The 15,698-nt window shown below is 39.0% G+C and overlaps 2 protein-coding genes across 3 annotated transcripts in view; both read right to left on the reverse strand.

Annotated features, from left to right (window-relative positions):
- LOC104600240 (uncharacterized) overlaps positions 1-15,371 on the reverse strand; it is a 34,980-nt gene extending 19,609 nt beyond the window's left edge. Inside the window, exons 1-4 of one of the 2 annotated variants that reach the window (XM_010263094.3) lie at positions 14,873-15,370; positions 8,446-8,739; positions 7,801-7,956; positions 2,632-2,969 (exon numbers count right to left, since the gene is read on the reverse strand). In XM_010263094.3, coding sequence (XP_010261396.1) covers positions 2,632-2,969; positions 7,801-7,956; positions 8,446-8,739; positions 14,873-15,050 — 966 coding nt within the window. In that variant the 5' untranslated portion in view covers positions 15,051-15,370. Of the gene's footprint in view, positions 1-2,631; positions 2,970-7,800; positions 7,957-8,445; positions 8,740-14,872 lie in introns of both variants that reach the window. The other variant, XM_010263095.3, reaches the window with a different exon arrangement.
- Positions 8,749-14,864, reverse strand: LOC148804220 (uncharacterized). Its single transcript, XM_088895496.1, has 2 exons — positions 12,069-14,864; positions 8,749-11,750 (listed from the first exon to the last, which is right to left on the reverse strand). Exon 1 carries the CDS (start codon positions 13,144-13,146, stop codon positions 12,100-12,102), a length of 1,047 nt encoding a protein of 348 aa, XP_088751622.1. The 5' UTR covers positions 13,147-14,864; the 3' UTR covers positions 8,749-11,750; positions 12,069-12,099.
- Positions 15,372-15,698: the final 327 nt, after the last annotated feature.

Here is a 15,698-nt window from a genome sequence, read left to right on the forward strand (position 1 = left end):
CCTCCAACAATCCTCACTCCTTTCAATCCTTTGTGTTCTCCTTCAACTTGTACAGATTTGTCGCCTATTTCAACTACCTATATAGATTAGAGGGACAGGAGGACAGAGAAAGATAGAGATTTCATCACTATTGCCAGGTTTGAATCATTGGCTTGAGTAGATGAGAGAGGGGTAGAGAGTCAAGGTGAAGGCAAAGAGTTATTCTATTTTCAAACCCTAAACATCACTGCATTGACCCTATGGGTACCATGACCCACCCTAACCCAACCCTTTTCTCCTGACCCAAATGGGTTACTTGACCCACATGATATATGGGTGGGTATGGGTGAGTTTTCAAGTGGGTGGGTTGGGTCAAAAATTGCCACCCCCACATTCATGTTTTCCCAAATCTCCTTAGCTGTTTTTGCCCACAAGTACTTTCGGCTAATGTGAGGCTGCATAGAATTGCACAGCCAGGTCATCACCGAATAGTTCTGTTGAACCCATTTCGCGTGAGATGGGTGTTCCTTGGCTGGCTTCTTTGTATCCCCAGTGACATCCTAATTTCCCTCTACCTCCAATGGCCACCATAGCTGATTGGGTATCCCTAGTCACATCCTAACAGTAGTGATCTAAAAAGAATTTTCAGTCATGTTTCCAGCACCTACAAGTCCTTCCCCTTGAGTCTTTGACTCATTTCCAGCTGTCTCCATTATACATAAACCCTTAAGAAAACACAATTTCAAGAGAGGAACCCCAACAACAGTCTCTTCTATGTGGGAAAGGTCTATACAGTCACCCAGGAATAATTAACAGCCAAGGTAATGGGCTGGAAATCAAAAAATCTGATCAAGGGGTTAGAGAAACCCTACAAAAAATTCTGGAGAACAAGAATTCTGTCAACCACTCCTTCTAAAAGGGTCTAAACACCTTCTACCCAAAGTCGATCTCAATAAGAAAAAAAAAAACTACCCAGAAAACTCTGACCGCCACCTCCAACCTTCGGTTTAAACCCTGATCCTTGAACTTACCTAGTTTCTCTGATTCTTCCTGGTCACTGGGCAGTCTCCAAAGGTCAATCCCTTGGGCAGCTACTGAAGTCTCCAAGAACCTCCAAGAATCAGGCGATATGTGCTGAACCTACAGCCCTAGGTAATTCTCATGCAGCCAACTGGATCATGCCCACATGAGAACACTAATCAACCCTAGGTTGGCTCTGAAACCAACTTGGCTGAAAAGATTTGTATCTAGTTTATATATTGATGAGAATTCAGTAAGAAAAAGAAGAATAAAAGTAAAGAACAGAAGAGAAGAAGAAGAGGAGAATAAAGAATGAAAAAAGGGGTGCAGTTAGCTGTGGACTTACCGCCCCATTCATCTATTTGTATGTTTGTAAATAAAAACATATGTACAATTCTACTAATACCCCCACCGCCTATTTGAGAAAGAAATAGCATAAATAACATGAAATAAAGGATAAATATGAAGTGGGACCACACAAAAAAAAACTACTGCACTATATCTCTACACTATGTTGCAATGAGTTATTTTGAAATTAATAATTACACAATTGCTAATATAACTAGGTATGTGACAATGCTTTGATCTGGAGCTCTTCCTAATTAATCTGATTTTATGAACTTTTAACTTTGGTTAGCACATTTATGAAATGATCCAAATAGTGCCATGGACTGACAATTCATAAAAGATATACATGATGGTAAACTATTAAAATGAGCAATGCAAACTTATTTGAAAAGATATACTTCAACCAAGTGCAACAAAGACCATTGCTACATTGATAAGGACCGACTTGGAGTATGGCCACAAATGGCATCACTGAAACAAGTGAAACAGACTTGAGGACAAGGCTTAGCTGATTTCAGTTGAGCTGGGAGTAGTTATAATTTTAATGTTTATAAATGCTCTTGAGTGTATGTACTGTGTGTTCCAGCATATTACCAAAAAGAAATTTTGTTTCTCTGTCATAATTCCACACTCATTTGACCAAAAACCCACCCAAAAATTATGAAATCACTTATTTGAAAATTGGAATAGATCTAATTTACAGATATATTGGTTTAACTGCATAACTGCTAAAACCCTTTCAAACATTGAACAGGGTAGGTGTGCTTCCAAGTTTTCCAGATTCAACCAGATGGCCCAACCCAATTTTCCAAAAAAATTGTGTGAAGTACAACTACAAATGCATGTGAAAAATGTTTTGGACAAGGTCCAAAACCAATATATCAGCTGAAATTTCTAAAAAAAATTCACCTAAATTTGATAGACATATCTACAATGGTAGAAATTAACACGTAAAGGGCCAGTGACACCATTAAGTCAGGTCTATTTCACAATAACTCCTATAAAAAGTAAAAAATAAAAAATAAATAGCAGAATAGATAAAATACTAACTCAGATAATATGGCTAATTAATACAAGTCCTTTTCATCCTTTTCCTTTTTATTTTATATTATTTTACTTTTTTGGAGGAAGGAGGTCTGTAATATGAATGCATGTAACCAAGTGCCCATCGAATTCTAGATTTGGCCTCCAGGAACTTGTGTCACACGTATCACCCTCCTTTGGTAGACACTTTCATGTTCTAAGTTCTAACCTACTATATCTTTCATTTTTTGTTAAACTTACCTTACTGGATGAAGCCAAATCTGTTGTGAAATTATCCCCTTTATCACAGTCAACACTGTTTTTTACACAAGACTCGGAGCTCAATGGCCATGGAGAAGTTTTTCTGTTGTTACTGTCAATATCAACAACATTTTGGGATTGCGCGTGTCTCTGGAACTGAAGAATGGAGCAAGCCTTTCTAACCAAGTTTAAGATGTTTTCACTCGTATTGGTGGCTTTCTTCCCCTTGTCTTGGCATAAACTAGGACACTTGTAATTGTCATCAAAGAGTTCATTCAATGACAGCTCATCAACATGCTTTGTAATATCATGAATATCTGACTTGAGACCATATATTCCTGATGATAAAATGCCCCAACCACAAGTATGAATTTCATGTAAGTGCCATTTCAAATAAACAAAATCAGAAAAAAGTGAAATTCAGTAAAGAAGAAAACAGAACAAAGGGCCAAACCAAGAACTAAAAATGGAATATTTTCTCCATAATATCAATAAACTAAAAGAAAATATAGATGGGAACTGAAAGAGAGAACCATCAATACAATTAGAAGTTGAGGTGTCATGATTTCAGGCATATGCAAAAAGTAAGGACACAAGAATTTTGCATATATATAGAAGTTCAAACCAATCAGAAATAATAAGTTGACAAAAAAAATGATTGTGCCCCAAACCAATCCAAAAACATGATTTCATCATAAGGCTTAAGGCCTTGTAATTTGTAATATCCTCATGCAAAAACAAATATATCTCAATATAGAGGCCTAGAAAGAATTACAAAAACAGTAGAAGAAGTCAATTGTAAAGAAAAAGACTTGGTGTATTTTTGAAATGCAAATACTAATTATATCTTACATCTCAAATATGCAAATTATGTGCTAAAGATAACAGTAAGTACCCATTTCTTCTCATCTATCTGTAGCAAAAGTTTGGAGCTCTCTCTATCCACAGTTATGTTTCATCATGGTTGTTATAAGTGTTCATGAAGTAATTGCTGGTAGTGAGCACACCTATATCATTGAAGTCTTCATATGGAGTTATGTTGGTTCAGTAACCCTAGGCCTAAACATTAAAGTTCTAATTCATTTTGCAAAAGATATAAAACACAATACATCTACTATACGGAGAGATACATAAAAGGGCAGCCCAGTACACGAAGCTCCTGCCAATGCAGAATCTGGAGAGGGACAGATGTACGCAGCCTTACCCCTGCACATACAGAGAGGCTGTTTCCAAGATTTGAACCCTGGTCACCCAGGTCGCAATGAAGCAACCTAACTGTTGCACTAAGACCCACCCTCGTAGGGATAGATAGATCAACCATAAAAATATATGGTGATATGTACCTCAATAGTTCTTAGAGAGGTTTTGTTTGCGATAAAAATTTACCTTTGTAAATGGGTCAACCCTTCAAACTTTGAAGAGTAAGCAATGGAAAGGAATTTTCTTTCTCAAAAACAGACCATGAAGATCAAGTTATGCAATTTAACCCTTAACTTTGCAACAAGAAACAGCAGAAAAGACTTCTCTTCCTCAAGAAAAGAGAGCATTACATATCACCAAGCTACTCAGCTTCAAGCCAATTACCAAGAAGCCCAAATAGTTTGCAAAGTCCATTATGTAAGTCTTGGCTTTCTAATGCACCATTCATAATATCATTGAATGCATTCAAGATGCAGTTACAAATTGTCAATCAACACCTTTCACATGCTACAGTCACACTAGACAAGTCTACATATAATATCAAGGAGATATTAATTATCCATGCCTCTTGTAATACATGATCAAGCATTCAAATACTCTATAATAGTAACTAGAAAGAACATTATCTAGGTATACTCAGTATTTGACACATAGGCTGACACAGAATTTTGATCAATTTGCCAATGTACGTATAAGTGTGTGTATTGATCAATTTGACAATAGTATCGTCCAAGATAGATTGGAATTGTATTGAATCAAGACCCAAAATACAAAAAAATGAATAAAAGGGGGAAAAGACCAGTTAGTATGCAGGAGCAGATGGAAGCATAGAATTGCAAAAGTTCCTTTAATGACCTCATTTAATCATCAACCAAAATACACCTTCTCACTGGCTTACTGTATATTGTGTGATAACTCATTCACTCCAGCTTAAAATTACAATGTTCATTTAGAAATACTAGTTTATTTTTTTATCTAAAGCATGTAGAGTTTATTCATGTGAGGAGAATAAAGTCGTATTGCTATTCACTGTTTGAAACATGTGAAATTAGAGGGCATTGGTACTTTTAACATGGGAAAGTGGAAATTATTTACTTAAATAGCCACTCACATGGAGATGTGCAGAATACTCGCATCAGGAGGAATAAAAATCTACTCCTGCATGTCCAAATAAAAGGCATTTGGCACTTTTACCATGGGGTAGTAGAAGGTAGTTTTGTACTTGGACAGCCTCTTATATGGAGAGATTGAGATAGAGAGAATAGAGAGTGAGAGAGAGAGATGTCTATTTCTACTACTCAAGTGAAATAGTCTGAGTAAACAAATGAAAATAAACTCAAAACATTCAAGGTAAACGAGAAAACCTACTCGATATAAAGTTTAATAAAAATACATGTTTTGGTTTAATATCAATAAAATCCTGAAATAAATCAAGTTGTATAAACCTAAAAGGCAAAGGAAAAAAAAAGTACATAGCTAAACACAAAATAGGGGAGCCATTAGCAGTCCAGAAACAGGGAAAAGAAAGGCAACCCACAAGCACCCCAAACCATTGCATAAAAAGGTATTTTGTAACAAAGGAGATGCCTGCAACACAAGTATTGTCTCATAGTTCACATTTTGCATAGTCATACACATCTGTTAAGTCAATGGCTAACCTTGGCTTCCACTAGAGCAAGGTGTTCAAACCACTTATAGTCAAATTCGAATTAGCTGTTCAGTGGGCTGTGGAACCGATGATGAGGTTCCATGCCAGTAATAAATTCATGGGCCCCACTGTAAAAGATGCAGGGCCCATTCCACAGCCCGCTGAACAGCTAAAGTGTTCAGCTAAACCTTGCTCTGTATGGTCAGCAGCTTGAAACCTAATGACTACCACCAAAGACATCAAAGAGTGGAGAGGATCTCAGTCTACAAAAGCTGACCACACATATAGGACTGGACCACAGTGGAAGTAAATGGTAAGACCCTTTTTTTTTTGAGAAAAGGTACATATTATGTTCAAAAGGGGGGGGGATGTACATGAGAAGATGTACAAACAACACAAACAGAACAAAGCACCGCCTATGAACCACCCAAATTACAAAGGCAAAGTGTACACAATTTCTATCCACCCCAGATTTGACCAAAAGATCAGCAGTTTCAGCTCCCTTGGAAACCATCTAAAAACACAAGACAGAGAAAAGGTTATCTCAGCAATCTCATTGAGGAAATGACCCAGCCTCCATGGACCCTTATCCGAGTGGGTGGCTCAATCAATAGCATTCCTAGAGACCCCCTCGATGACAAGAGTAAGACCCCCAATGCCAGTCTTAGGAGGTAGGCCTGAGATTGATCTACATATTCCATCAAACATCAGGACGAAATCTAGCTCTGGTCTGGGAATAACAGGGTGACTGGGCTGACTATCAACATGAGAGGAGTGCAGAATCTCTACCAAGTTCCTTTCAAGATCAGCATACCTAAAGCCAAACTGATTGGAGGAGAGGAACCAGGAGATAATGCAGGAAAATATTCTTCCTCTAAGAGCTTCCATCCTTGCAATCTTATTTCTCAAAAGTTCTTTTGTTTCTTTCCTCCCAGATACACCACATAACCGCATGAGTTAGATCCCTCCAAAAGATTTTGCCTCTAGAACCCAAACTACAAGAAGGCCACTGATTGAAGAAGCTTGCAACACTATTGGGAGGAATCCAACAGAAACTGCAACCATACACAAGATCAAAGAAGAATTGCCACAGAGAATGAGCCACCTCACAATTAATTAGCAGGTGATTAATCAATTCACCATCCTTCATAAACATACACAAATATGGGGAGAAAGAAAAAGAGAACCTTTCTCCTTCTTCCAATCATGTCACAGGTATTAATGCACTCCCAATCAACCTCCCAAGTAATTGGCAACTCCTTGATTATCATTCAAAATGCCACCAATGCCTGGCAGCTCCAAATTTGAAATGGGACATCCATTGACAATCAACTCTATGAAGCTTGACCCTGTCTTTTGTTGGGGGAAGCGGGGAACAAAAACAGATCTCCAAGTGGAGTAGGCAGGTATAGGCAAGAAGATATCAATCTCTAGATGTTAATCAGAATGCATCTTTTTTTGATCGAATGCATCTTTGTAAATCAATAATAGTCATTCAAAAAGAAATAGCATCTTCTTAGGACAAAATTAGCTCAGGTCCTTGAAAATCCCCAAATTTCTTCCTTCCCACACAATGTTCTTCTCCTTTCACCAAAGGGATGAAGTTCCAATTCCATGTAAGCTCCATGAAGTTGGAGAAAAAGAGTGCTTGCCAAAATTGTCCAACAAATGTCAGTAAACAATAAAAGCTTGAAAGCACCTCTTGACTTGTATGTCATAGTCTACCTGATATTCTAGAAATATTTTATAGATCTGCATAACTATAGATACATGTGTATCTATGAGTATATTTGTTTGTGTTAAAACAGGGTTTGGTAAACATGCACATCTATTTTTCAAGAATACTTTAAGATGAGGTTGATTGTAAATAGAACATCCTCACTGCTGATAAACTCTCACATGTCCATCAGCCACATACATCCCCTCCGTCCTTCCTGTAGTATTGAATTTGCAACATGTGTATATGAAGCCACAAACACTTAAACAACACGAGAAGAAACCACAATTTAAAAATTCAAGGCAACATTGAAGACAATCATACTGTGACAATTTTAAAAAGTCAACACTTTCAGAATCCAGTACTCCAATTAGATTTCAAGCAACAAATCAATTCTTGTTTATTCTTTCACATATTATAAACATATTAAGAGAACTTCAAAAACATTTCAGGGCTTCATTCAACTAGAACAAGATAAAATATATTGAAAGGCCACCAATTTTCAATAGCAAGAAATGTAGCTAACAAGATCAACTAGAAAAAATGCACAAAAGAATAATCAAACATAACAATACAAGAAACTCTCATGTGTATAATGGTGTACCAAGAAGATTATTCCCTCCTGCAGCTGAATTAGAGCCAATAAAACCAGCCTTTGAAAAGAAAGAGTCAAATTTAGTCTTCATAGCTGCTTTAGAATTTCTTCTGTCTCCTCGTTTCCCATCTAGGCTGTGCTTTTGTTTGATAACCCGAGATTTTTCTGGGATGAATAAGTAAGACGAAGTTGATACCATCAATACAGCATCCAAACAGCTCAAATAAGATTCAATAAAAACAGTAATTGTTGAAATCAGCAACAGATGCTATAGGCAAGATACAGAGTTTGAAATGACTCGCGAGGGATGACAATTGGGCGGGTTAGGTAGGGTTGGGTGGGGGTTGAAAAGAATCAAACAAAAAATAACCTACACTTATTAGCAACTTGTTTAAGTATTACATATATGGTTCCAACCCAATTCACCGCACACCAAACCTAACCCACCCACTCAAAAGCTGTTAAATTTAAAAGCCCTTTGACTGCCCCGCTTATTCATGTCATCCATAATTTGACTAGAGCTCAACTATCATGATAAGTCAAATTTATACCAATTACCTTGCCACATGTTGCACAGTTGAAACCCATGTGTTATATATATACATAAATACATATATATATAGCGAGAAGAGAGAGGAGAGAGAGAGAGAGTACCAGTAGATGTGCATTTTGTAACCCCAGATGCTAGTTTCTCAGATATTACGATTCCATCTTGAGTCATGGGATTCTCTGGTTGCTCTGTTCGTGGTCTCTTAGAACAGGGACTACAACTTCTTGGAACTTTTCCCCCTTTTCGGTGTAATTGTTTGCTCTCACACTTGTGCAATAATAAATTATTTGAATCCCTACAATGTCCTGAAATATTTTCACTGTGATGATCTGGAAACTTACTCTCTTGCTTTAAAATTTCTGCATCAGCCTTTCTGTGCCTAGAAACAGAATTTACCTCTGCAGTGAACACAATTCACAGAACATCAGTTTAAGAAGCTTGTAGTAAGCATAAACATTATGAAAGGTGTCAGGTCAGCCATGAGAACCATCATTTCATCCCAGTTCCTGACATCCAAACCATCCAAAAGAGTGTGGAGATTCAAAATTTTGGTGCAGTTTTTGATGCTAGGGATCTGTACCAAGTAATGGCCTCGGAACCATCCTAGCAACACTAGAACATGACTACAGCAAGTGATATCTTTCAATCAAGCATAGGATGATCTTACAACCTACATACTATGAGCATTTAAAGCAGATTATTTGAACATAATAAAATTCTGAGTGGGATAGGATCCAAAACCATACTTCAAGTTTTAACCACCATATCAGAAACTGGTTTTGACATTTGAGGAATGAACATGAAAGGTGAAAGCTGAAATGCTGTAGTCGAAGTAGTAGAAGAGAGAAGGAGACCAAGAGGTGCTGAGAATGTCGAACTGTTCTGTCCAGTCGACAGTACTGTTATTTATATTATATTACAGTACAATGTTACAGGAAATGTCTGGAATGCCCCTGATTAGTGATGGGACACCCAGACTACTTAAAACAGCAAATAAACTTAGGCCCATAAACACAGGCCCAGTACAAAACAACTTAAAACATAAATACAGACTACTAAGAACCCTTATCGGCCGAACCATCAATACATAAAACCCTTCAATCCTAACACTCCCCCTCAAGCTAAGCATGGATGTCCATCATGTTTAGCTTGCCAAGAAGGTCCTTGAATTTTGCTGCAGCCAGCCCTTTAGTCAATACATCTGCAATTTGCATCTCAAATGGAGTATAAGGAATGCAGAGTTCTCCCGAGACTATTCTCTCCCTAACAAAATGTCGATCAATCTCAATATGTTTTGTCCTGTCATGTTGCACAAGGTTATTTGCAATGTTGATGGCCGCCTTGTTGTCACAATACAGTCTCAGAGGACCCTCAATTTTAATGCCAAGCTCATTTAGAAGAGTCCTGAGCCATAGGAGTTCAACAACCCCGTGAGCCATAGCTCGATATTCAGCTTCTGCACTTGATCTAGCAACAACATTCTGCTTCCTATTGCGCCATGTAACCAGGTTCCCTCCCATAAGTGTACAATACCCTGAGGTTGATTTTCTGTCCCCAACAGAACCAGCCCAATCTGCATTAGTATAAGCTTCAATATCAATTTTATTGTTTTTCTTGAATAGAATTCCCTTTCCTGGGCAAGTCTTCAAATACCTGAGAATCCTTTCAACTGCTTTCATATGAGGGATCTTTGGAGAGTGCATGAACTGACTGACAACATGCACAGCATAGGCAATATCTGAGGTTGATTTTCTGTCCCTAACAAAACCAGCCCAATCTACATTAGTATAAGCTTCAATATCAATTTTATTGTTTTTCTTGAATAGAATTCCCTTTCCTGGGCAAGTCTTCAAATACCTGAGAATCCTTTCAACTGCTTTCATATGAGGGATCTTTAGAGAGTGCATGAACTGACTGACAACATGCACAGCATAGGCAATATCTGGTCGAGTGAGAGATAAATATATCAGCTTCCCTACCAACTTTTGGTATCACTCTCTGTCACAGTAGTCCTCCCCTACTGATTCCTGTAGGCCATGATTTTGTTCTATCGGAATATCTGTTGGTCTACACCCTATCATGCCTGTCTCCTCAAGGAGGTCAAGAACACACTTCCGTTGACATATGTAGATCCCCTCTCTTGACCTAGCAACTTCAATCCCAAGAAAATACCTTAAATGGCCCAAGTCTTTGATCTCAAATTCAGAAGCTAAAAACTCCTTCAGTCTTTTGATCTCATCCAAGTCATTCCCGGTAATCACCATATCATCCACATAAACAATGAGTGTTGTAAGGTTGATATCCTGTCTCCTTATAAATAAGGTATGGTCTGCACCACTTTGAGTGTACCCTACTTTCTTCATGGCCCCACAAAGCCTCTCAAACCATGCACGAGGAGACTGCTTCAAACCATATAATGTTTTCCTCAGTTTACACACCTTTCCATCAAAGTCATAGCCTGGTGGAGGTTCCATAAATACCTCTTCATAACACTTGTAACCCTTTTGTGTAGGAGAATACCCCAAAAATATTCCTTTTGTAGCCCGAGGATCCAGCTTGGTCTTCTTTGGATCCTTCACATGTATGAAACATATACAGCCAAAGACCGGTGGAGGAAGAGGGAAGTCTGAAAGAGTAGGACACAGAACAGAGAAAGGGGTTTTCATACCCAACACCTTAGATGGCATCCGATTTATCAAATATGATGCAGTAAATACAGCTTGAGACCAGTATTGCTTGGGAACCTTGTGTTGGAATAGTAGGGCTCGAGCTGTCTCCAATAGATGTCTATTCTTACACTCAGCAACCCCATTCTGCTGAGGGGTATTAGCACAGGATGATTGATGTAACATGCCAGCATCTTCCATGAATGAGTTCAAGAATTTTTCAAAATATTCAGCAGCATTATCTGATAGGAATTGCTTAATCTTCTTATCAAATTGTGTTTCAATCATTTTGCAAAATGCCATAGTTATCCGTGGCACTTCATCTCGTCCTTTTAACAGGTAGATCCATGTGCATTGAGAGTAGTGGTCAATAAAACTGATAAAGTAACAAAAGCCATCAATAGAAACAATAGGTGAAGGGCCCCAAACATCAGAATGAACCAAATCAAAAAGAGCTCGAATTTTATTACTGGAACAGTTCTACATTGTTTTGACATCTAAGATACATCACAGACTAAACTCTAACTTGAAATGCCCTTAAACAATTTGGGAAACAACATTTCTAATGAAGAGAAAGGTAAATGACCTAGCCTAGCATGTCACAGATGCAACCTAGCTATTGACTCCACACTCTCCGGACTACTAGCAGCAGATGCTTGTAAAGCTGAACGGATGTCTGCATCAAAATAGTAGAGGCCTCCATACTCATGACCGCTCCCAATCGTTCTCCTCGTCAATCTGTCCTGAAAGACACAATGAGTAGGAAAAAAGGTTATACTACAGTTCAAATTTTTTGTAAGTTTTGAAACAAACAAAAGATTTGAGGTGAGGCTGGGAACGTGTAGGACTGATTTAAGAAAGAGGTCCTGGCATAGGTCAACCACCCATTTTCCAGAGATGGTAGAGAGACCCGTCAACAACTCTCGTCTTATCCTGACCAGACAACAGTTGATATGAAGAGAATAAGGAGGACATATATGTCATGTGGTCAGTTGCACCGGAATCAATAACCCAAGAAGTAGAGTCAATAGAACTAGTTGCACTAAAGGCAGAGACTGTACCTGATCTGCAAGAGAGGAAGAAGCAAAAGAATTACTCCTTAGACGGGCTAACCTCACTAGCGGTGAAGCCCAAGGCACCGGCTCCAGAGGAATCAGCAACCTGCCCCAAGGGAGAAGAAGCCATTGTTGGTATACTCCGTGAGTTGTCACCATTGTTACTAGTGACAAGGTTCCCACTTGCCGCATGACCCTTCTGTTGCTTCTTGTCCTTTCTCAATGCAGCTGGCTTCAGGTGTGGATACAGAACCCAACACTTTTCTTTTACATGTCTCTCACCCCCACAATGAGTGCACTTAAGATGCTTCTTTTCTGGATGTTTGTTGCCCTTAGTATAAATCAAGGCTGAATGATCTCCAAGTTGTTCAGCAAGTTGAACCTGAGAGTCAACTTGCATCTCCTTTCGCCTCACTTCTTCATTTCTTACCAGATAATAAACATGGTGTAACTCGGGAAGTTCATCTCTCCCTAGAATTTGTGACCTTATGCCTTCATACACTAGGTCCAGGCCAGCCAAGAACTTAAAGGCTCTGCTCTCTTCAACTTGCTTATCATGTCTCTCCTTGTCCCTGGCATTTTCCCAATCCAAGATCAAGTGTTGGTCAAGTTCTTCCCAAAGTCCTTCCAGAGTTGCAAAGTATATTGCAACTGTCATATCCCCTTGCCTTAAGGCAGCAATGTCTTGATTCAATCTGTAGATTCTAGCATTATTTTTCTTCTGTCCATAGGTTCTAGTCACCTTTTCCCAAATCTTGGTTGTTGTGGGAAAGTGCTGAACAGTCCTGTCAACTCGTGGAGTCATAGAGGCAAACAACCAGGACATAACTGTGGCATTCTCCTTGCGCCACACTGCATACTCCGTACTGCCAACTTTAGGCTCCTTCTTACTCCCATCTAAGTAGCCTGTGAGATCACGGGAAGTAATAAAAAGCATTGCAGAAACTGACCACTCCCTGAAGTTGTATTCATCCAGCAGCACACTTGTAATCTGCAAGCTGTGCAGATTCGGATTTTCCAGATTTGAAGACGTCCCACCAGGTCTGTTATCTCTAGAAGAGACTTCACTAGATATTGAAGACATCTTGGCTGCGGACACTGTGTAGATAATACTGTTTGAGGCTAGCCAAAGAGATAATAGTGCTGAAAAGAGACTAGTTGCAGTATTGAAGAAGGTTCTGACAGCCCACAACACAGATTCAGACTCGCCGAGACTGACACAGCCCTAAAGTAGTCGAGATTGCACTATGCTGACTTGGTTACAGCAGCAAATAGGGTGTACTGTGAGGTGGAAACCGACCTGAAACTAAGAGCTTACACCACTGCACTATGCTGACTTCTCTTTGGGCTTCGATTACTGCAACTGTAGAGAGTTTCCTCCCCCTACGGCCAATACTAGGACTGCTAAAATCAGTCCTCAAACTAGGTCTGTCCTATACAGACCTCTCTTAGCAGTCGAATGGCTACTAACTACTAGAAACAGTCTAGTAGGACATCCACTTCTGGGACTTACTTCCCTTGCGCCCTACAACCAAGGGAAACCCTAGGTTCGAACCTTGTAGTGTTCTCCTGCAACCCTAGGGTTTCACCGCAGCAACCAAGATAAAACAAAGAAAGAAAGACAGCAAGAGAGAAGAGATGGCGTCGGCTGCAACCAGGAAAGTGCTCAATGCTCTGATACCATGAAAGCTGAAATGCTGTAGTCGAAGTAGTAGAAGAGAGAAGGAGACCAAGAGGTGTTGAGAATGTCGAACTGTTCTGTCCAGTCGACAGTACTGTTATTTATATTATATTACAGTATAATGTTACAGGAAATGTCTGGAATGCCCCTGATTAATGATGGGACACCCAGACTACTTAAAACAGCAAATAAACTTAGGCCCATAAACACAGGCCCAGTACAAAACAACTTAAAACATAAATACAGACTAATAAGAACCCTTATCAGCCAAACCATCAATACATAAAACCCTTCAATCCTAACAAAAGGAATGAATTAGATCAAACTGTGGAAGTGAAGCATCTAGCCACCTACTACTTTTATAGTTCTTCTTCTCTTCTACAACTTCAGCCATCCAATTCAACAAAAATTCATGCGATTCTAACAAAATGATCGCATCTTATTAAGGAATAAATTCTCTTTTTCTATCCATAGTACAAGGATTCACTATTCATGTTTTATGTATATAAAGGTTAAGCTTGCAACCATTAACATGAATCCAAATGCAGTACACCTATGACTGTATCTCCTACACCAGAACTATTCAACAAGCCCCTGATAGAGCAATTTTCATTTGTGAGTTTATTTTCCTCGTACAATATGAAAAGGTCAGAAAACAAAATTAAGAACCAGGAAACATAAAGCTTAAGATGGATAGGGACATCCAAAAGGGCCAATTTTTTATCTAGATATATGTTGTAGTGAATTGAATTTTTTTCTTTTATCTAGATAATTTTTTTTTCTGTGAACCAAGTGTGCAGACGTGTGGTTTAGAGGACATGTGTATCTTGGATTGCCATGCAGTGAACTCCCATTAAAAGTCACAAATTAAACGTGCAGATACTTTGTTCTGGGAGTTAGCTCCCACTGAAGGAATTAGGTTTCTCACAGTAATAAATTAAAATTACTTCTACGTAGCACATCTCCACGCTAAAAAATAAAAACATAGAAGAACAAGAAGAAGTAGGCTAAACGCTAAACTGCATTACTACCGAAATGAAAAATAATAATAATAACAACTAACTAGAAAGGAACATAAGACTAGCAAAGAAAAGCACCACCAAGCAAAAAAGAGAACTGAGAAACGGACCTTTACGACCGGTAGAAGAGCTGCAGCCAGTACTCGAAGGGCTTCCAAGGATGGAAACACGGTCAGGTTCCCGAATCTCCTCTTCCTCCATCGTAGCCTTCGTTCTACCAACACCCTCGCCAGTCAAAAGCTTCGACATAGCAACAGCCGCCGGAAGGGGCAACTCCACCGCATCCATCTCAACGGTGAACAATACCCGAATATAAAATTAAAGAAAAAAAACAAGAGCAAAATCAAGAGAACCAAAGATCTGTTACACGTTTTAGAGGATCAAAAGCAAAAGGAAAGACTCCCTTTTCACACTTTCCCGGAGCTCTTTGTCCCCCAAAAACACTAAATCCATTGATCTCAATCGAATTTACAGAAAATAATTGAGAAAAACAATGTTCCTGTGGTTCCTCGCAGCTTATTTTCGCTACAAACAGCATGTTACGGGCTTATGGCCGGTGGAGGCGCGGGGTAGAGAAGAAATTGGTGTCTAGGGCATGAAATGGGGAAAATTGAGAAGTATTTATACTTTTCGGGAAAGGCGTACTCTTGCCCGAGAAATCCAGCCTCGAACGAATATTCCGGCAAGTTTTCCGTCAGCGTGATCTATCCCATGTGTTTTTGTTGGCTAGTGGAGATGTCCACTTCGCTAATCCACGTAGCCACCAAATATTCGAACATCGAAATTACGCGGATAAGACTTAGAGTTAAATCAACAGCCAAGTAACCACAATCTCTTTATCATATCCATCAATCTAACCGTGAATCTTTGAAAAACCTTTTGCTTTGGTAGGGCAATTGGGACAAGTTTAGATGTCAGATGATTGGACACTGTTGT

Source organism: Nelumbo nucifera, chromosome 1 (assembly GCF_055504915.1).
Source record: "Nelumbo nucifera cultivar China Antique chromosome 1, China Antique-T2T, whole genome shotgun sequence".
In the NCBI taxonomy this organism is placed as follows: domain Eukaryota; kingdom Viridiplantae; phylum Streptophyta; class Magnoliopsida; order Proteales; family Nelumbonaceae; genus Nelumbo; species Nelumbo nucifera.